At 33.8% G+C, this 21,081-nt stretch overlaps 2 protein-coding genes across 2 annotated transcripts; one reads left to right on the forward strand and one right to left on the reverse strand.

Annotated features, from left to right (window-relative positions):
- The first annotated feature begins 97 nt into the window (after positions 1-97).
- Positions 98-3,293, forward strand: AGBE (1,4-alpha-glucan-branching enzyme). Its single transcript, XM_069061460.1, has 6 exons — positions 98-916; positions 1,031-1,200; positions 1,258-1,373; positions 1,440-1,568; positions 1,617-3,122; positions 3,173-3,293. The coding sequence occupies exons 1-6, from the start codon at positions 804-806 to the stop codon at positions 3,215-3,217; spliced, it is 2,079 nt and encodes a 692-aa protein (XP_068917561.1). The 5' UTR covers positions 98-803; the 3' UTR covers positions 3,218-3,293.
- A 254-nt stretch (positions 3,294-3,547) lies between these two features.
- LOC138140418 (methyltransferase-like protein 25B) lies at positions 3,548-5,514 on the reverse strand. The gene is made up of 9 exons (XM_069061463.1): positions 5,319-5,514; positions 5,152-5,264; positions 4,911-5,094; positions 4,714-4,862; positions 4,550-4,673; positions 4,320-4,486; positions 4,011-4,265; positions 3,765-3,952; positions 3,548-3,707 (listed from the first exon to the last, which is right to left on the reverse strand). Exons 1-9 carry the CDS (start codon positions 5,412-5,414, stop codon positions 3,598-3,600), a joined length of 1,386 nt encoding a protein of 461 aa, XP_068917564.1. The 5' UTR covers positions 5,415-5,514; the 3' UTR covers positions 3,548-3,597.
- Positions 5,515-21,081: the final 15,567 nt, after the last annotated feature.

Consider the following 21,081-nt stretch of genomic DNA (forward strand, 5'->3'; position numbering starts at 1 on the left):
CTACCAAACAACCACCCTAGGAATCACAATTTAGGTCAGGGCGACAGCGCGAGCATTTATTTGTTTTCACGTTCAATATGTATTTTTCTCGTATTACCATTTCGAATGTTCAAAACAACTTGAAATACAAAGCGAATATATTTATCATTCTTACAAAATAGATTCATCAAAATGTTGTCTTAGAAAGTAAAATGTAGGAGCAGACTGGCTGTGATTTCAAAGTAGGTTGTTTTAGAACTAGAACAGAGCAAAAATGAAGCCGACAAAAAATGATGTAAGTAATTAATTACTACTGATATTTTAGCTACACTTGTCTAAAATTTGTAACATTTCAAATGTAAATATGAGACTGCAAAATTGTCACTCTGGAAGTCGATAACCATCTATTTATAATTTACAACAGGGAATAAAAACAATCAAGTAGTAAATAAATAAATTAGAAGTAATAAAAATTTAAGAGAACTGTTATTTTTGATACGAGTATAACACTGAATTTTCAAATATTTTTGAAATGCGCGCGCTGCCGATCAATTTAATCAACTTCGTTCGTTTTCGCCAATTCTCGTGTCCTGATGCACGTGAAAGATCATTTAAATGTCAATATGGTCAAATAAATCATCTTAACCTTCAATACAAACCTAAGTAATAAATTAAACAAAAATAGTCGAATCTTAATCTCATAATATCAGTGACATTTTGACTTTTCTTATCGACCATATTAGAGACGTAACGTAAATCTAGCAATTTTAAACCATTTAGTTTTGAACTTGAAAGAAAATTAGTTTGTAAACACTGCAAGACAAATGGGTGGAAAATATTCGTCTCTGGACCCAATGGAAATTGAGGTTCCCGAAATCGACACCCTATTATCCAGAGACCCTTATCTTAAACCATACGAAAGGGAAATACGGCGTCGGTAAGTAAAAAAACGTGATTTTACTTCCTTGACATTGAGAAGGTCAGGAAAAAATTTGGTTGTAAATAGATTTGTATAAAAAGTTTCATATCTTTTTCAACGTTATTTTAATAGGTATGGCTGTTTTAAGGATTTACTCGATTCTATTGAAGAAAATGGAGGTGGTTTGGACAATTTTACACAAGGATATAAATATTATGGTATTCATGTACAACCTGATAATAGTATAGTGTGCAGAGAATGGGCTCCTGGAGCTGTTCAGCTGTTCTTGACTGGAGAGTTTAGTACGTTTTAAGGTAAAAATTGCAAGAATAACTACTGCATGTGATTTTTTTTTATAGATGGGTGGAACAGGGACAGCCATCCATATAAAAAAAAAGAGTATGGAAAGTGGGAACTTATTATACCACCTAACAGAGATGGTTCTTGTGCCATATCACATTTATCAGAACTGAAGGTACTTCCTCTAATTAAAAATAATATAATGATAATATTTTAAATAATAACCAACATGTCATATTAGGTTGTTGTGGAAACACAATCTGGCTCAAAAGAAGATCGTCTGTCTCCCTATGCTACATATGTAGTAGAACCCCCAAAAGTTGAAGGTACAATTTACAAACATAAATTCTGGAATCCTCCAAGCTCAGAGGTGAGAGGTGTGTCATTGTATTTCAGTAATTTGAATAAATAATTGTAGAAATATATTTTTCGACATGCAAAGCCAAGTAGGCCTAAAAGTCTTCGTATCTATGAGTGCCATGTGGGAATTGCCACTTCTGAACTGAAAGTAGGGTCTTACAACAATTTTACAGAAAACATCTTGCCAAGAATTGTAAAGCAAGGATACAACGCCATCCAGCTGATGGCGATTATGGAACACGCATATTACGCAAGTTTCGGCTATCAGGTGACCAGTTTTTATGCAGTTTCTAGTCGTTACGGCACTCCAGAAGAACTGAAACGGTTGATCGACCGCGCGCACGAACTCGGCTTGACCGTTTTGCTCGATTTGGTTCATTCTCATGCAAGCAAAAATGTAATGGACGGGTTGAACCAATTCGACGGCACCGAATCGTGTTTCTTTCACGCGGGAGGTCGAGGCGAACACTCGTTGTGGGATTCGAGATTGTTCAATTACCAAGAATTTGAGGTAATGAGATTTTTGTTGTCCAATATTAGATGGTACATGGAGGAGTATCAGTTCGACGGGTTCAGATTTGACGGGGTCACGTCGATGTTGTATCACTCGCGCGGGATTGGACAAGGTTTCGGTGGTACTTACGACGATTATTTCGGCTTGGGGGTGGATACCGAAGGTGTGGTTTATTTAATGCTCGCAAACCACGTCGCACATATGTTCAAGAATGACGCTATTACGATCGCCGAAGACGTGTCTGGAATGCCGGGAACCTGTCGCCCTACTAGCGAAGGGTGTTTAGGTTTCGACTATCGCCTAGCCATGGCGATCCCAGACACGTGGATCAAGTTACTCAAGCACTACTCAGATGAGGACTGGAATATCGGGAATATCGTCCACACCCTCACCAACAGACGTTGGATGGAGGCCAATATCGCTTACGCCGAGTCACACGATCAAGCCCTCGTCGGCGATAAAACTATCGCGTTTTGGTTAATGGACAAAGAAATGTACACCCACATGAGCACACTCTCCGATTCTTCGCCGATTATCGAACGCGGAATAGCTTTGCACAAGATGATTCGTTTTGTAACTCACGCTCTGGGAGGCGAGGCCTATTTGAACTTCATAGGCAACGAATTTGGCCATCCCGAGTGGCTCGATTTTCCCAGAGCGGGTAACAACAGCTCTTACCATTACGCCCGAAGACAGTGGAATCTCGTCGACGACGATATGCTCAAGTACAAATTTTTGAACGCCTGGGACGCCGCTGTGAATCACGCCGAAGAGAAATTTGGTTGGTTGCGAGCGCCACCTGCTTACGTCAGCTGGAAACACGAGGATGATAAAGTAATTGCGTTTGAAAGGGCCGGCTTGTTGTTCATCTTCAACTTTCACCCGAATAAAAGTTTTCCCGATTATAAGTTGGGTTTCGAAGGGGAAGGTGAATATTATGTCGCGTTATGTTCCGACAATGTGGAGTTCGGAGGTCACGGGAGAATCGATACTTCCATTCATAACTTCACGAAACCTGAGAGTTATTGCGGCAGACGAAATTCGATCCAGGTGAGATGACCAAAATGCAATTTTATTAAGTTTGACGAATGTTGTTGTAGGTTTACATACCTTCCAGGACTGCAATAGTGTTAGCAAAAATCTAGAGCGTAGTTGTTGTCTTATAAAATCTATATCTTGTTTTTCTGCATAATAAAATGTTATTTTTTAGTAAAATCAGGACGTAGCGAGTTTTTTTTTATTACGCATTTAAGTAGAGCCTTGTTACGATATCAAATTAGAAATATTTTTCATTTTAATTGTTTTTGTACATAATATATTAATCTAAATTGTCAAGATTTCGTACAAGCTAATTTGATGTTGAGACAATACTGCAATCTCAATTTAGATTTTGGATTAAAAACTGTTTATGTGTAAATCTTTTGTGATATCTTACTTTTTTGAAATAACAGTGTTATTTTTTAAGAAAATACAAATTCAGTGTTATTAATTTTTTTATAAAAAATATATACAAGGCGTTACATTCTTAAAAATCTTCGGTATTGTCATTTGTTAACAAGTTTTTTTTGGCAGTGAGCACGTGAGTTCGTGGTGAGATTTTCGCATCAAATACCGCTGCAATTTTTCCATTACTCCCTAGAACATCAATTCAGTGTTTTAATAAGATTGGTGCCGACAGATGGCTGCACTTACCAGATTCCTTCAAGTACAGCAGCCTGTCGAGAAGAATTATTGATTCAACTAAAGGAGCAAATAGTAGTCGCAAGGAGTAAAATACCACAACTTTTTTCCACTGCATTAATAACTCATCAATTTCGTTACTTTGTAATTTGTCTTCAGAAAAGTCTATATTCAATTTTCTGGTAGCTTTTTGACAATAACTACAAACACAAATTAATCATATATAAATATGTTATAAAACAGAAATCGCAAATTTACCTTCTAAATGAGAGATCTTCTGTATACTTAACGTTATTTAAAGCACAATGGTGATAGTCCGGATATTTATTAATGATGATTTTTTCTAAAACCGCCCTATATGTATGAATTTTTAACCGCCAACATTCGTCTTTTTTAAGTTTGTCAACATAATTTTCGATGGCATGACACGCAATTTCCCGGGAATGATAACTTAGATTGTAATTGTTCATTTTGCAAAATTGACTTAACGGAAATCCTTGAGTTGACTCGGGCCTATCAAAATTGAAAACAATCTTTTGCAATGATTTATAAAAATATTAATCTTACTGTGTAGATAACTTCATGTAACAACATCCCACTATGTTTATAAATTGTGCTTTACTGCATTCATTGTATAACTTAAGTAGTGTTGCTCCTAAATCACCACAAGGATGGAGGCCTGCAATTCCAAATTTAAAATCATCATGATCCACATTAAAAGCATTTTTAATAATCTAAAAGGGTAATAATGAATTATTGAAATTTACTGAAATGGATGCAGATGGTAGGTCACATACTGTTAAGAACTCATTTACTGTTACATCTGCTTGTATTTTTTCGTTAATATGGACGGTTTTATGATATTTTAGGCACCCTTTAAATTTTTTTTCTAATATTGTTTCAAATTCCTCATCTAAAATTCTAAAAAAATACTTAATATTATGCAACACCCAATACTTACTTCGCTTGTTGACTCAATACTTCCTGGGCCTCAATGGTGCAAACTTTAAAACCATACCCATAGTTTAATAAGCGACTTAAATGTCCAAGACCTGAGCCAATGTCAACAATGTAAAAACAATCAGTTTTCACCGCAGTTTCGTAACAAATCTAAAATTATATACTATTTACTTGCTCTACTTATGTAATGATGAGAACCTTGGACATAATCGATATTTCATGTCTCTTCTTGGCTTTAACATTTTTCCAAAATAATTTTAGGAGTTTTTCGTCTTGAGTAAAACAGGGACTTTCTATCTTCAAATCAATCATTTTGCGCGACAAAGATGAAGAAATTAAAATGGTTTTCAACGCCAATATAGACAACGGCAAAATTTTGTTCCTGTAAAGACCTACTTGTATGTTTTTTGATCAAACTGATTTTGACACTTCACCTAACCTCACTTGTTCGTCGTAATTTAATAGTTCCGATATTTCCACAGAATTTAAGTCACCGAGGGATATTTGCCAGTTTTTTAGTATTTTGTTCCAATGGTTCTCCGTAAAAAAATCCTGAAGTCCATAGTTACGTTTTACTACCCGAAAACACAAAACATATTGTCTTACCAATACGTAGCAATTTAGAAGCCACGAATATTTTTCGTATATCGTAAAGCACATATTAATTTTTCGTTGTATACTTTCCAGACTAACATTATCCATGTTAAAATTCCCAAGAATAAAACAAAAATATGGAAAAACTCTTCGATCAAAATTATAGGTTAGGATGTATTATTTGTTTAAGTCTTCACGACCAGAGGACGTTGTGTTACATAAATACAATTTAAAATAATTTAAAAAGCTCAATGGAACCTGGTCAAAAAATTCAAAATACAAAGAAGTCGATTAATTTATTGTCAGAAATAAATTATGTAAATCAAATTTAGAGGATTAATTTTTGTTGAATATTTAATTTTAGAGACGATAATGTGAAACTGTAATTTTTATTTTTATATGACAACCATTTTTATTTTGTAAATTATTCTCTGAGCAATATTTCCTCTAGATTTTACTTGGAGATTACATGATTAAGTATTTTACATTTATTTTCATTTTCTAGCTTTATCATTTCATCTAGCTCTGTCAATTTAATATTTAAATCATGTTTAATGTTTAAATGACATATTATAGGTACCTATCTTTAGGATGAGTAGGTAGAGGTACGAGTGATAAGTATGCAGGGCATGTTAACACTACAAGAGCTTCACCACAAATCGCTACAAAGGACACATCGTGTACCCTTAAGACATATTGTGTCTGCGTTCCTCAGAATCCAACTCTTGTTAATGCTCACCACAATTTCACTCACCCTTTTTGTTAAAAAAAAATGTTCTCATACTATACCACACAATAACCAACTGCCATTGGAATTTTGCCATGAAACAGTAAGTATACTTTTGGAAAGTGGCACTTAATAATACGGGGTGATCAAATAGGACTGTTTAAGTTGGTAACACTGAATTGTATTTTAAATCGTATAACAGGAGTAACTTTCGGTTGTTGATGGCTTGTCGTTGTTAATGCTATACCTACATCAGATATTTGTCAAATAAACCAACAAAACATACCCGGTTGCAGTGTTATAAATAACCAAAATATAAAATTTTCTTAATTGTACTGCCAACTTAAACAGTCCTTTTTGATCACCCGGTATAATGACGTATGATACTAGTCACATTAAAGGGTTTTATTAAAAGTATACAATTCAGATTGTTTACCAAGTGTGTTTACGTAAATTCTTATGTGATAGAACATGTGTTAAATTTTTATTGATCCTGAAGATGCAAAGATTTATGTAGTTTTTCCTAAACAATAAAATTATTTCTTTGCTTTTGTTCGGACACATAACAAATTTTGTATTGACATATGTTTCGCCACATATATAACAAGCTTAAATACAATAATTCTGATTTATCGTGTGTTTCTGTAGCTTGAAATCGCTACATCTGAAGTATTTTTATGAAAAAGTGGTATTACTGGTTGCGTACCCAATGCATCCAAGGAATGGAAAAATAAAGTGATGTTCAGACAACAAAATCCATTCTTCATTCATTCTGTCTGTTCCTTTTGTCACAACTGCTTATTTATGAAACTTATAAATATACACATGTAAAAAAATATTGCAAAATAAATAATTTCAACGCTACCATTTTGATTAAGTTAAATAGGTTCCTGCTTTTTTGCTCTAGTTGTAATTAATAAATAACTGTTTAGTACGTCAAAATATTTTTAAATGCGCATTTCAGCAAGCACGAATACCTATGAAGAATGATCAGCGATCTTACAAACTTGATAAATGTATATTTTATATAAAATTTTATTTACTTGCTTCAACTTTATGTCATACATTATTAGTAAAGGAATTTTATAGAGGTTAGTCTCTTGATACAGGAAAACTGACTGCCATATTATTTACTAAGGTATTAACATTTTTAAAACGCGTTTCCTTTGTAATAGGTAACGCTAAAGAATACATTAGTGCCTTTACAGTTAACTTAAGATGCTTAAATTTTTAATTGTTATGAAACGGAATTTGACGTAGGCTTTTCCTAACTGAATTTCTATGATAAAGTAAATGTTGAGCAAGATGGAAACACGGTTAATATAGTATTCGTGCGGTTAATCCGTGTTGAAGTCAAGCCGGTGCACTTTGATATGAAATATATTTGGCATAAATCTAAGAAGTCGTTCTCGTTTGTCAAGCGCGAAAGGAAGCGTTCATTGCCTGCATAGGCATGAAGACACTGTGGGTTTATCTAACGCCTGGAAGAGTGTCTCGTATAATTAATATACAAACTCGGAATTACCAGGCCTGGTTAGAACTTACACGAACCAAATGTAGCCAAGACTAATTAATTAGTTAATTAATTAAGATGCTCTAAAATTTACTTTCCTATGGAGACATGCTTTGAATAATTCGATTAAGCTTATAAGTTAAATGTGTTGATGGCTTGAGCTATTCATATTGAGCCGTACATCTCCTTACGTACCATGAATAATTAAAATCGTTTGCGAATTAATCTAATATTCTAAACGACTCTTGGCATTAATCTTTTTTATAAATATTTTGTATCTTCCTTTGAACACGGTTAGAAATGTACGACAGTAATTGTAATTGTCATTCAACCTATAGGTTGAATTAGTCTGTTCATTCATTGTTGGGAAGCGTTCGTTAAATATTCTTCGAACTGTTATTAATTGCTTGTATACATTGAAGTGAAAGTAATGAAACTGTGCTAATTAATTTATAAAATTAGAGAATCAATGGTGGTGTAATTGTAATTAACGAAATTATTCGCTGATGTTACATTCTCGGCATAAAAAACTGCATTTGAATTTACCAGAAGGAACAGCAAAGGATCCAAAAAAGGTCTACACAAATGCTGCTGTAGCAGATATTAACAATTCACCCTAATGACACATTTTGCAGTTATGAAAGTTTCCACTAGAGCATTAAATTACTAACGAAGGTTCGTGATAGTGTGCATAATAAATTCAAAGGAACAAAAAGTGTACAAACGGGGACTTATTATCAAAGTTTGGTAAACTTTAGAACTTACAATCAGACTAGAAAAGAAAGCTACTACCATTATTCAATGAAAAATAGCAAATGTGTCTGGACCGAGTAAGTATTAAAACGTTGACAGTTTTTAGTTTTTTTTTAATGCCGTTATAAAAGATTTTCAAACGATTTATCGTGTTTGTAGGATTAAGCTGAACAGTGGTTGAAAGCTGGATATTTAAGTCGATACCGAACACACAGCAAAGAAAAAGTGAAAACGTACATTTCAAAACAACACGTTCAACGATTAAAAAAAAAACAGAAGTGTTCACTGGCTTGGCTCCAGACCGTTTTCCTAGTTGTAGTGCATGTCTGATAGCAGTTTTGCTCTTTGATATTAATTTCGTTCAGTTCTTAAAATGACACGTTCCTGCGAGAAACAAAACTTTCCTGAAGCTAAAGTTTTTTTGTTTTTATAGTCACATTATTACTTTTATGTGCGCTATTATTTTATGCAAAATTATTATTTTTACAGATAGTTTTTATGCAGACAGCGCACTCTCCATTAGAAGGTTTCGCTCGTGCTTTGACAAAAACTTGCAAACACCTAAAGGACCCACTACCATCTCACCAGTTCCACACTACCACACTCTTGTCAGATTCAAATTCGAGTGTGATTATACCAACGAACTTCTGACCCTGCACTTTGCACAACAAATACAGCCCAAAACGCTTGCAGTTGAAATGCACGTTACAGATATCCCTGACGATCAAATCGCAAAAAAATGAAACTCTATTTGTCCTGAAATTTGTTATATGGAGTCCTGTTTTATTCTAGTTCAGATAAAATATTCACATGAATGAGTCCACAACTTTTTCAAAGGTCGTATCGCGTTGTGAGCAAATAGGTGATCGGAAAAATTTAATTTGATACGTGTGCAACAACAAATGCGCTCCATATTAATCCATTTATAAAATAAAATAAATAAAACCGGTGACGGTTTTGCTTCGCCCTCGCCAAATTTGAATTCCCTTTGACCCTGGGGGTAACATTGCAAGGTGCAGAAAAGTTGCTACAGTTGGATTGATTCCGTTAAAATTAGCTTTGCTGAAGGACATTCTGAAGGGCAGTTTGAATTAGGTAAATCTTTTTTTAGTACCATTATAACAGAAAAACAATTGTGAAGAGAATATTGACCTACAGAACACAGGAGATCGATTAGTAACTGATTGTGCGGAGGTATTAGTAAAATATTTATACATTTTTTAAAGGATTTCATCAAGGAATCGGAGCAATTTGAGGATTACAAATTGTACAAGATGGTGAGTGTGGTGGAATCAATAGAGTAAATTTGCTTCATGATAACACTTTATTAATCAATTAATTAAGTGACTTAATCATAACCGTCACGCTAATTAAATACAAAACACATCTTGCTTATCTGATAAAGGTAAATGAAGGGGAAAACAGTCACCACCGCTAAAACCACCACCACTACCACAACTATCATCAATTTAGCGTGAATTTCTGATAGCGCTCTAATAAATTCATTAAAAATTTCCGTGTGATTTTAGTCTAAACACAAATTCATTGAAAGCGAAGTGTGGTGGTCGAGGTGAATTTTAATTTCTTGTAACAACTGATTAAGTCGAGTTGTTAAAAGCAGTAACCACACAACATAACTCACTACCAACTAAACATTAATTAAAAGAGTGTAGTTTATTTGAACGTGAAGGTTCTTTTTAACTGCTACATAAAGAATTTATTTTTACACGCTTTTACTGTGACATTCGGTTTTTATTGCTACTTTACATCGATTGTTATGCTAATTAACCATAAATGGGGTAGTGTAGGAGGTATTTCTTTTAATAAATATGCCATAAATAAAGGTGCTCCCGAGATAAATTTCCTGGCAGCGAATGTGGGTGGTAAAAAGAGGTGAGGAATTTTCTTCGTCCGGACTTAGGTGGCTATTGAATTGTACTGCAAAGAGATTTCCTTGTGATAATTTAGCTTCAGAGGAGAATTTTAATTAGGAGGGACGGATTGAGTCGAGGAAAAATGTCGCAATAATATGCGAGGGAATAATTTAGGAGTGATGGTTTCCCATGTGGTGGAAACGAAGAAGTGTACACAAATGAAATTTGCATTGCCAAGAGACCGAAGCTTAGCGAGTTTGGTAAACTCAAGGTAGAAAGCTAGATAATCAACTAAATGATACATTAGATGTAATCTGAAGTAATTAATTAGTTTGAAGGCGTCAGATCTTGTAGAATATCGGGGAGATGATGGTGTAGAGACCGTCGTTATATATTCATGATGAGTCCGGGGACAGCCGAACCCATGGAACCTTTTCACGCTTTCACTCATAAAACACCGCGCGCTACAAAATTTATTAATGGGAGAAAAATCCAGCTTTTCATCAATTCCTTTATGTCGACTTGTGTTCTCCTCTCGATTTAATTCCTCTTTCGTATCGTTTTTTATTTGACAATCAGAGAAATTCTCGAATTTATATATTCAGCCGAGAAGCAACAAATAACTTCTGTCCTTTGATAATCCTGTGCCATTTTGAACCCTGCGTTAGTATTTTCACGTTGCGTTTTATGTGGTCTTAGGTAGTAAACCGGACTTCCTCGTTGTTTCATTTTTCTCGTAATTCACTCGAGATTTACGTTGACTGCATTATTTGGGAACGAATGAACACGACGGTTTATGATTTGGATGTTGCGAAATTTCTTCTTATCACGATTTCCTCGAGACATAACTTCAAGTTATTTCTACAACTTTTCAGAAATTAATAGCCAGTTATGTTTTCGTGCAAAAAAATTTTAATACCACACTACAAATTACTAATTAAGTCGCACCCTCGAACTCCTCAAAAGAGTTAATTTACAACTTTTCTCATTACTAGGGCTCGTATTTTTACTAGTCAACTCCAGAACTGGCAACTCTATTCTTAATAACACGCTAATTTTTCCATTTGCAACACCAATAACGACTACGAGCGCGCGGTAAACGAAAGGAGTTGCTAGAAGATGCGGTTTAACTCGAGCTGTAATTTTTTCACTTTTTATGAATTGTAAATAAGACGCTTTTTGATGAACGTTGTCGCAACAAGAAGACGTGGAATATTTACACTAAACTATAAACTTACACAGGAGAATGTGGATTTACCAGAATTACAGAACTTGTCTTGCTATCACGTTATGTTGATACTAAAACCGTCATTACTCAAATAACTTTACTTTATATGCAAACTTCTTAGAGCACGACTCACACCAATGTCATAAAAGTCAAAATTCGCAATTTTAATGATCAACACATTCGATAGATAACATCCGTCAATTTAACCATTTTACACAACAATTAAATTTTTTAATTCATTTTAAAATATCACAATGACGCTGCCATGAACGTCATCATAATAGTATATTAAAACATGAGTTTTATAAAACTTAATATTAAGACACGAATCAGATTTGCAGCACGACTGTCGCAGGCAGGAGTGCCTGTAAATGACGACTGCTCTTAAGTTTTATAAAACGAGTTTTTTTATGCTATTTTTTCTAACTTGCATATTAAATACATGTTTTTTACAAATAAAATCAATTTTGGTAATCTAGGGAATTTTGTGAAAATTATTGGTGACACTTTTATTTCAAAGTTGATATTTAAAGTAAAATTTTACATTTGAATCTAGACTAAACATAATTGTAATTTTTCGCAAGTGAAATTGCAATTAAAGATGAATTATTCAGAAATATGGTAAATAGCAGAGAATGCGACAGTAAATTTGCTGTCGACAATGTGTTACCAACTGAAAAAAAATCCTAGATTTCGGATGTGTTAATGGTTTATTAACGCATTCAAAATGAATGCGTTAACAGCTTTGTTAAAACAGCAAATTAGAAAAAATCAGTTTACATTGCTTTATGGCTGAAATATTAAGTTCAAGCAAAAATTCAACGTTTCTTCTTTGGTGGAGCAAGATATTATTTTAAATTGTCTATCAAAGATACATTTTATATTGTACTATTGATATGGGAAATTGCTGTGTAACATTTTTTGGCGATGGTTTTGGGACACGCTGTATAACAATTGCATCAGTTGAACCACTTCTCTGTAAAAATAAAGCAAACTTTACAATTATAATACACGATCATTTTTTTCGAGAATTTAATTTTTACTAGAAATTATTACTGAAGAAAATAATAGTTATTTATACGAGTTTCTGTGTAAATTGGGCTTTTCTAATTGCCCGACAGACAAGATTAAAACACGAGCGTAGCGAGGGTTTTAAGGCCTCGAGGTCAATTAGAAAAGCCCAATTTACCCAGAAACGAGTTGAATACAAAATTTTATTGTTTGAAACGACGTCCCTGAAGCTTCCAAATCTTTTAAAAATGGTTTCGCACTTGCTTTTGACAGTTTTGACAAATTTTTCAAGACCTGTCACAAATGTGACGTTGAATGTGTTGTCTAGGGTATAAACTATAACGGTTCGTTATCTGCTCATTTTGCTTTAGGGCAGTTAAGAGGCAGTTTACAAAGGAGAAAAATGAGAATCTATGACAGTTGAAAACAATAAATATTATTATTTATTGATAATCTGTTTCAAATAAAAATAAACAGAAAATATACAAGTCTGTGCTGATTATTATCCAAATTCAAAGTAGGTACAAAAAGTTCTCTAAATGTGCTTATTTTAAATGAACTTGAGTCATTCTTGTATCAAACGGTGCAGAAGAATTTATTACATAAAATTCATTCACAATGGATTTTCTTCGTCAAGGTCAAATTTTAAATTTTTTGGCAGTGTGATTTTTACTTCAATAATATTTAAGCTGTGTATGTCCCCAATACGGGCTGATAAAGTAACCATGTCATGCGTAGACTGTAAAGGTTATGTAGTTCGCTGTCAACAAGTTACCTAACTTGATAGGCAATTTTTCAGTTCTTGGCTACATTTAATTAACGTAATTTTCAAATTAGCTGTTAATAAAAACCTTCTTTTTTTTCCACCGTGGTAAAATTATCAAGGAATAGGATAGGGATAAAATTTTATAAAAAAATCAATGACTTTACTTCACACGTCAAACTGACATTCAAAAATTAAAGAAGTTAAGTCGCTCTAACACGATAATGTAAAAATTACTAAGAAATGAGGTGCAGGTTTGCAACATGACAACAATTTGACAGGGAAAATCCAACGTGAATGAACTTTACCATAGGGCATAAAAATAATTTTCGCCTAAAAATGGAGTTGTTCCCTTTGGGCAGCAAACGCTTCAATTATCGATTACTTCTGGAATACCCTTCGCTGTGACACAATAAAGGTTGACATCTACAAAGCGCCATTTTTAATTAATCTTCATAGTTCATATGTCAGTTTAATTCCTTTACCACTGAAGTATTTACGTACAAAGAGTTTATTTATAAAAAGAAAGACAAACGCTTACTAATCAGTTAATGGAAAAGGTATTGACATTTCTGACAGCACAATAAAATACATGCTTTTAGGTTTAAACGTGATGATTAAAGCAATGGACTCGTTGATCTAAAAACAATTATTATTTATTATCAACGGGAATCTATAAAACGTCACAAAATAAAATTTTGTGCTGTTAGAAGACTTTCAATAAGTTTTATTAACTGTGTTCAATCTGGTGTTACAAACAGTGCGTTCAAACTACTTAACTAGCACCACTGGTTCTTACTAATGAAGTCGTGATGGTTGCTAATTACTATTTCATTACTGTCTCCATCGATTTGCCACACTCGATGATAGAGGTACAGAGAAAACAACAGTTCTAACAGTTAAAAAACCATTACAATAATATTTGAGTAAATAAGTTGAAGTTTTTAAGTTAATGGTATTGTATGAGGACCATTTATTCTTTTGGGGGACATGTTTTGTAAAGTTTTTATGGTACTTTTGAAGTTAAAATTGGTCGTAAACATTTTAATAAAATGTGAGTTGAGAGAAAATTTCTGGTAGTCACTTAGAGATGTTTTAGGAAAAAACACGATTGATTCCTGCAATTAGACAGAATCTTGAACGTAACAAAATTTAATTATTGTGATTATCTTCGAATTTAGAGATGTAGAATTTTGTTATTTCAATTTGATCACCAACAATATAAAATTTAATTTGGTTATAATATTATTCAGGATGGGCCATCAATTATCATCACATTATTATCATTTTTGTTAATCTATTTTGGCAGAGTCCATAAATGTTGGAAACAGCAACACATTTAAATTATGTTGTCGTAAATCATTTCGGATAAAAATGGTTTGCAGCGTGTCTAGCAAAAATTGAAATCCTTTTATAATTCGAACGTTGTTAATTAAACTGTTGAAAGTTGATACGAAATTTCGCTTGATTACTTTTGGCAAAGAAGCGTAAGATCGAGTTTTCACTAGAAGAAAAATCGTGGATTTTGTAAAATTTTTAAGTTCCGCTGAAAGCTTTGATTTACCCTTTTGATGATGTTCTATTTGTTAAGATCATGAGGCTCGTTTATGGCTCGGGGATGTTTGTTTGTTGCTGAAAATTCGGGGAGTTTGTGTAAATAATTCGTTTGGCGATCGAGATATTGGAATAAATTTTCTTTAACCGAGTGGGATTAGAGAAGCTAAATATCGCCGTTGATAATTAATCGCGATTTATCCATCTCGTGGTGTGAAGTCATCTCTCTCGCGCATAGTAACAAGGCGCTTCTTGATTTCCCTGGAGACAATGCTGTTACCCATTCGTTGCAAAGGAGCCTGTTCCGTACCTCTTGGCGAGCAAGGCATCAGAACTGGTCTGCAACCGCACTTTGCTCCCTGTGGTATTTTCACGGTTAACATGCCTTCAATTGTAAGTCACGCTTCGCTCACCAAACTATTGTGTACAGGATTGCACTTGTTGATATTTTCACGATTCACTCTGCGCTGATGACAAACTTTTTTCTACTCGTAATTTGCTCACACGTCATCAATTTTTAAAACCCAACCAACCCATCAGGTACGACCTGCATAGAAGAACTGCTCTCTCATCCTCACTAGAATTCGCAAAACTCTTTCTCTTTCTCTTTCTCTTGCCTAAATTCTTTTCCAAAACTTTTATCGTCAAAACTTCCTTATAAATAGATTTTTTGTCCGTTTAGACCAATAATAAAATGTTTCTGTAAACAGGGATTAACTTATTTTTGAATGTTTCCTAAACCTTGAAAAGATGAGTTACCCAGCTTTAAAAACAACACATTTGTAACGGTATTATTGATTCTTTAACTTCTATTCATTATTTCTTAATTATAATCTTTGCGTTGGTCACAGCCTAGTCAAAATCGATTAATGTCAATATCCATTTTTTTTTAATATCCTGATATAGGCAACCCATCATATGTTGTCATATATTCTTCTGGCTTATTGGTAGTAACTTTTAGGAGTGCTACTAAGATACAAGTTGGCCTGTACTACAGCAGCGTACAAAAATGCAAAATGCTGCTTTGTCGATTTTGTGAATATTATAGTTTTATAACTCGAACGTTCAGAATCACATAAAAACCCTATATAAAATGGAAGGGTCTAAATTGTAGGCTTCTAGAGCGAAACTTGAGTCGAGTTAATTACATTTTAAAACAATGTCCTTTAGTTTATAGTTTTTGTCCTCGGTTATAATTATACACTATTTATGAGAAGGAAATTGAAAAAAAAGATTTTTTTTCTCGAAAATGAAAAGAGGAAGATAATCAGGAGAACGAGAGGAATCGAGTGATGCAAAAACCACTGCCGTATTTTCAATAATAAACGAGTTCCTGTGCAAACCGTGGCTGATTTGGACTTGTCCAAAATTCAAAAATTTTCAAAAATTAAAATGCGAATCAGACCAAAAGAACTGTCTTGGCAAGAGGAATCCAACGCTGCAAGGTTTTTCGCGATATATTGCTTAATAATGGAGCTGTGGCCGTTTAAATTTTTTACTCAGGCGAAAATTCGAGAAGGGTTTTTTCCAGAAATTTTTTGTCGCGAATCTGAACCAAGTCGTGGTTAACTTAAGGTATAGGATGAGTTGAATTCAGGTATAGAGAAAGTTCCGGCCGCAAACGCCATTTTGTGGTCTGGAGCCAAAAAAGGGAACCTCAAAATTAACTTCAGTCATTACTCATTATACTCGGCTACTGTAGATCCTAGGCTGGATTAGTTTACAGAAAATTAACCAGGCAAACGAGAGGAATCGAACAGTGCAAACCGTAGCTGATTTGGACCTGTACAAAATTTGAAAATTTTAAATAATATAAAATGCGAATCAGACCAAACAAAAAGTGGACGCAAAATCATCGCCATGGAGCCACTTTAAAAATAGTTATTTAAAAAAAAAATAGTTTTTTTTGGGTCATTTTGGCACTTTGTTGTCTGGGAACCCAAAAAAAAAGGAATCCAATTAGTTTTCAGCTACAGTAATAAGTGGAATAACCTGTAGACTGAACTACATACACGGTGTTATTGAAAGTTGTACAGATATTTTAACCACGAGCTACTGGCTTCATGTAGAACTCAGAAAAAATATTTAAAAAATTATATGTCAAAAAATAAAATGACATTTAATTTTTGAGGCACAATTTTTTATAGTTGCTTTTAGTCTTCTACGTTGTCCCACAACCTCGCAGGTAAAATTTCGGGACATTTTAAAAATACACCCTGTATATCATGTTTTATAAAATATACGCCAATGCTAAGTAACCTATAGGAAATATGCTTTAAAACAAGGAAACCCCATTGGTGTACGTTTTATAAAATATGATATACAGGGTGTATTTGTAAAATGTGCCGAAATTTTACCTACGAGGTTGTTTGACAACGTAGAAGACTAAAAGCAATTAAGAAAAATTGTAGCTCAAAAAATAAATGTCATTTTATTTTTTCACATAGTATTTTTTAGATATTTTTTCCGAGTTCTACATGAAGCCAGTTGCGCGTGGTTAAAATATCTGTACAACTTCCAATAACACCCTGTATATACAGGGTGTTTTCGAAGTTGAGGGGTTCCTTGTAACACGAGATATTATACATTATTCTTAAGAATTTTAGCCTAAATCTTCTTAGTAAAATGTTTGTATTAAGGGAGATAATTGATTGTATATTTTTATTGTTTTCTAAAATTTTGAGTCCGGTCCTGTCTATTTCTCCGCTGTCCTAGATTAATAACTGACGCGGCCCAAGATGGTGTCTTTCTGGAAATCGCTCTGCGTACTCTCTGGACGCCGCAGCTGCATTCTGATAACGTGATAACATTGCCCAAGCATTAGCAACATATCTGTGAGCTCATTATTTTCGTAATGATAAAGCCATTGCGACTAATTAGATGACAACTCTGACAGTATTTTTGATTAATGTCCATGCTCATTTGATTTTTTTTTGTCAATTCTAATTTCTAACAAATCAGCGCAAATTTGAGCAGGACCGGTTTCAAAAATTTCAAATAATTAACTTATTGTATCTTCATTACCGTACACATTTTACTAAGGCGACTTTGGCTAAAACTCTTTAGAACAACGCATACTATCACAGATTAAAAGGAACACCTCAACTTCGAAAACACCCTGTATATACAGGGTGAAATTGAAATGCGTCATAATATGTAAACCATGGCATCTTCAATAAGTGAATAAACGGAAAATGTGGTTAAACATTATAATTTCATAAAGTCATAAAGTATTCTTACACGTGTTTGCGGCTCCGTGTATGTATTTGAAGTGTTTTTGCCTATTTCATTCCTGTAGGTAAACGGTCGATTTATTAGAGCTTCCAGAAGCGTCTCGTTCGGGATAGAATTAAGTTTTCGCTTTATTCACTTTTTGAAAACACTATTTACGTACAGGGTGTAACAGAAAAAAGTGCATTTATTCCAATTTCTTGAGATTTGCAAAATTGAGTTGCCATTTGTCCCCCCTTTATTTTGACGTGCCGTTCACGTTGAATGCAATTTTATAAATCTAAAAACTTTTTTAAACAGGAATCGTAAAAACTGAATGTATTGCATTTGATGAATGGTTTCACTTTCTTTTGTTTTTTTTGTATAGTAGATGAGTCCTATTACCAGTTAAAATAAATGCACTTTTCTTTTCTATTACACCCTGTATTATGATTCATTTCAATTTCACCCTGTATCATGGTAATGTTTTTTTGAAAACATTTAATTGTTTCCACCCAAACGGCTACAAACATCGCTTCTAAAATTTGACAGAATACAGAAAATGATGACTATTCGTCCACGTTAATAACTTGAAAATTTTGAACAGTGCCCTTTTGTACAGAACAGTTTTTGGATAAATTACAATTTAGGCAATTTAGGTCATCATAAGCTTTCGATTGCGCCACATGCCAAATTTCAGCTTTCACCATTTTAATCGGAATCGTTTTAAAGAGTCTTTCTGGTCGGCGAGAACTCCACTGAAATGTATTTGTTCGTTAATTCAATGCGTTAAGTTTTGGAAAGTCTTTAGTGTGGAAATATTTTAAGGAGTATAATTTTGCAGAAAATGGTGTTTATGAGAGAATTTAACAATTTACATTGCTAACTGCGCTTATTACTCTTTCCACCTATCATCGCGTGGAAAGTCGACAACGTGAACTTTGCTTCAATTCTTAAATTTAATTGTATCCTTTTTATGAGTATCTCTTCTATATTTAGAGCTTTTATTTAGCATAATTGCTGATTCCTTAAAACGTTGTTCCCTGGCTTCATTCTTTATTCATGCTCCGTATAAATACTCAAATATTAATGAAGAGCAATAAATCCCGTGTTTTGCACTAAGATGTTTTGACACAAAAAGGAACTCGGAATGCCTTAAACTGCTAATTTGAACAAATTGCAGTTCCCTATTTTCATCTGCACAGACACAGTAAACAAAAGGTAACGGTTTTAGAAAATTCATTAAGTTGAAAATGACAATTTGCCCATTCCGAATTTAATAACCTGCTAAAAAAAGTTGTAATATTAATGGAAAAATGATTGGCTGCAAGACGAGACGCACAAAATGATGACCGACACTTGTACACATTTTTGTACTTGTTTACTCATTCGATTATTGTTTCCAAATAGCAGAATACTACGTATAGAGATCAATTTGTAGAAGGTAGCTTGATACGTCACAACAGTGGCTAAAATAGATTTATTATTTTTACAGGACAAAGAAGAGAAATAAAATGCCAGCGATCAATTATTTGTTTGTATAGGGAAGCCCTAAATAAAGCTGCACGATTTATAGAAGCGTTTTTACTAGCTAATAACTTAATTAATACAAACTTGACTCTTGTCCCACTTTGGTTTTTTATTTGTTTTCTTAGAATGAAGAAAACTTTAAAAGAAATTGACAAAGTTATTTAATTAAAGGAAAGAAACTTTGTTAATCCATTGTTCGAAGTAGAATAACATTTACAAAAGATATTGGAAAATATCCCGATTTTAAAGGAATTATGTTCTGTACCCGTTTGAAAATCGCAACAAAAGTTGGTGTTTTTGATTAACTTTAAAATCTAGTAAAGACGCGTATTTCAAAAAGGCGCGATTTGGTGACAATCTCATTCCGAATGGAATCGATCGGATCGGAAAAAAATATGTAACAAGATGTTTACGTTTATAAATATGGCGGATGAAAGATATAAATTACAAATTGATGGTTGTGTGGTTATCCAAACAAGGCGACAGATTGGATTGATTGAAATCGGCAGTGGCAGGTGGTAAATTTATTGTCTAATGGTTTATATCCTGAGCGGTTTTTAGAGGGTGTTATAATAACAGGGAGTTAGTGTCTCCTGAAGCAGAGCGCTGATATTTATCACGTGTGACAAGGTCAATGGATGCGAGAGACGTTTCTGCGATAGATTTACACCAGCTAAAATACTGACGATGTGCTTTTTCAACCACTTTTTACCCAACTTCTTTATTTTTACAAGGAAAAAGAAACAAATACATCAAATAAATACTTGAAGGTACTATTTTTCTAATGATATATCGCCACAAGGAAAAAAGTTTTTCCTGTTGTAACTCTAATATCAACAGTTGGTATTCTGAATGATCATTACAGGTATAATCATATTTCTGCATCTTTGACAGTTCGTCCCACCTCATATTTATTTCATAACATAAAGCGGCTTCCTACTCTTTTTAAAATCGTGGGAATATAATTGTGTGTTTAAAATACGGATACTTTATTATCGTTCTTTCAATTTTCCACAATGGTCCTAATCCTTCGGCTTGTAAAGTAACTTCGTCGTCCCACTTGAAAAAGCGGATCATGTGTCGAGGGTTTCCACGTGCCATTTAAACATTTTATATATCAATGGCCCGCCTTGGAGGCAGTTCTTTTAGAAAATTCCGAGGTATTTATCGTATTTATCTAAAGTAAACGAACATGTGAAGGTTAAAGTAGGGAAAGGGTCAGGAAAAGCACCCAAAAGAAGCCCAGCAGCGAGCAAATATTGACTTTAATCGCTTTCTTTGTGACACGTCGATAATTTGACAGAAGAGTGGATCTTGTAACATTGAGTAGCTTCCTTCGATATAATCAATTTATGACCTTTTTAACAGACCGAAAAAATATTGTCGACCCGCGGCCATTTAAAAATACGAATAAATACATGTATAACTGGTTGTGGGAATTTTTTTTTTGTAAACTCTATTTCGAGACTAATTTCGACTTTTTCCGTGGTAAAAGCGTGAATGTTCCTCCGAGTGTCATATATCTCATACGTTATTATCGTATTATTAATCGCGATATCATTTTGTCCGTTTTAGTTGAACATGCGATGGTGCTAGGTACGAGTTACTCCCT

This window comes from Tenebrio molitor, chromosome X (assembly GCF_963966145.1).
Source record: "Tenebrio molitor chromosome X, icTenMoli1.1, whole genome shotgun sequence".
Lineage (NCBI taxonomy): Eukaryota > Metazoa > Arthropoda > Insecta > Coleoptera > Tenebrionidae > Tenebrio > Tenebrio molitor.

Bases quoted from the DNA above. Each gene is read 5' to 3' on its own strand.
- AGBE (XM_069061460.1), top strand. From the start codon at position 804: ATGGGTGGAAAATATTCGTCTCTGGACCCAATGGAAATTGAGGTTCCC. The intron at 1,201-1,257 runs GTACGTTTTAAG...TTTTTTTTATAG, and splicing joins GTTCTTGACTGGAGAGTTTA to ATGGGTGGAACAGGGACAGC. The intron at 3,123-3,172 runs GTGAGATGACCA...ATGTTGTTGTAG, and splicing joins GCAGACGAAATTCGATCCAG to GTTTACATACCTTCCAGGAC.
- LOC138140418 (XM_069061463.1), bottom strand. From the start codon at position 5,414: ATGGATAATGTTAGTCTGGAAAGTATACAACGAAAAATTAATATGTGC. The intron at 5,095-5,151 runs GTTAGGTGAAGT...AGGTCTTTACAG, and splicing joins AATTACGACGAACAAGTGAG to GAACAAAATTTTGCCGTTGT. The intron at 3,708-3,764 runs GTAAGTGCAGCC...TTGATGTTCTAG, and splicing joins GCTGTACTTGAAGGAATCTG to GGAGTAATGGAAAAATTGCA.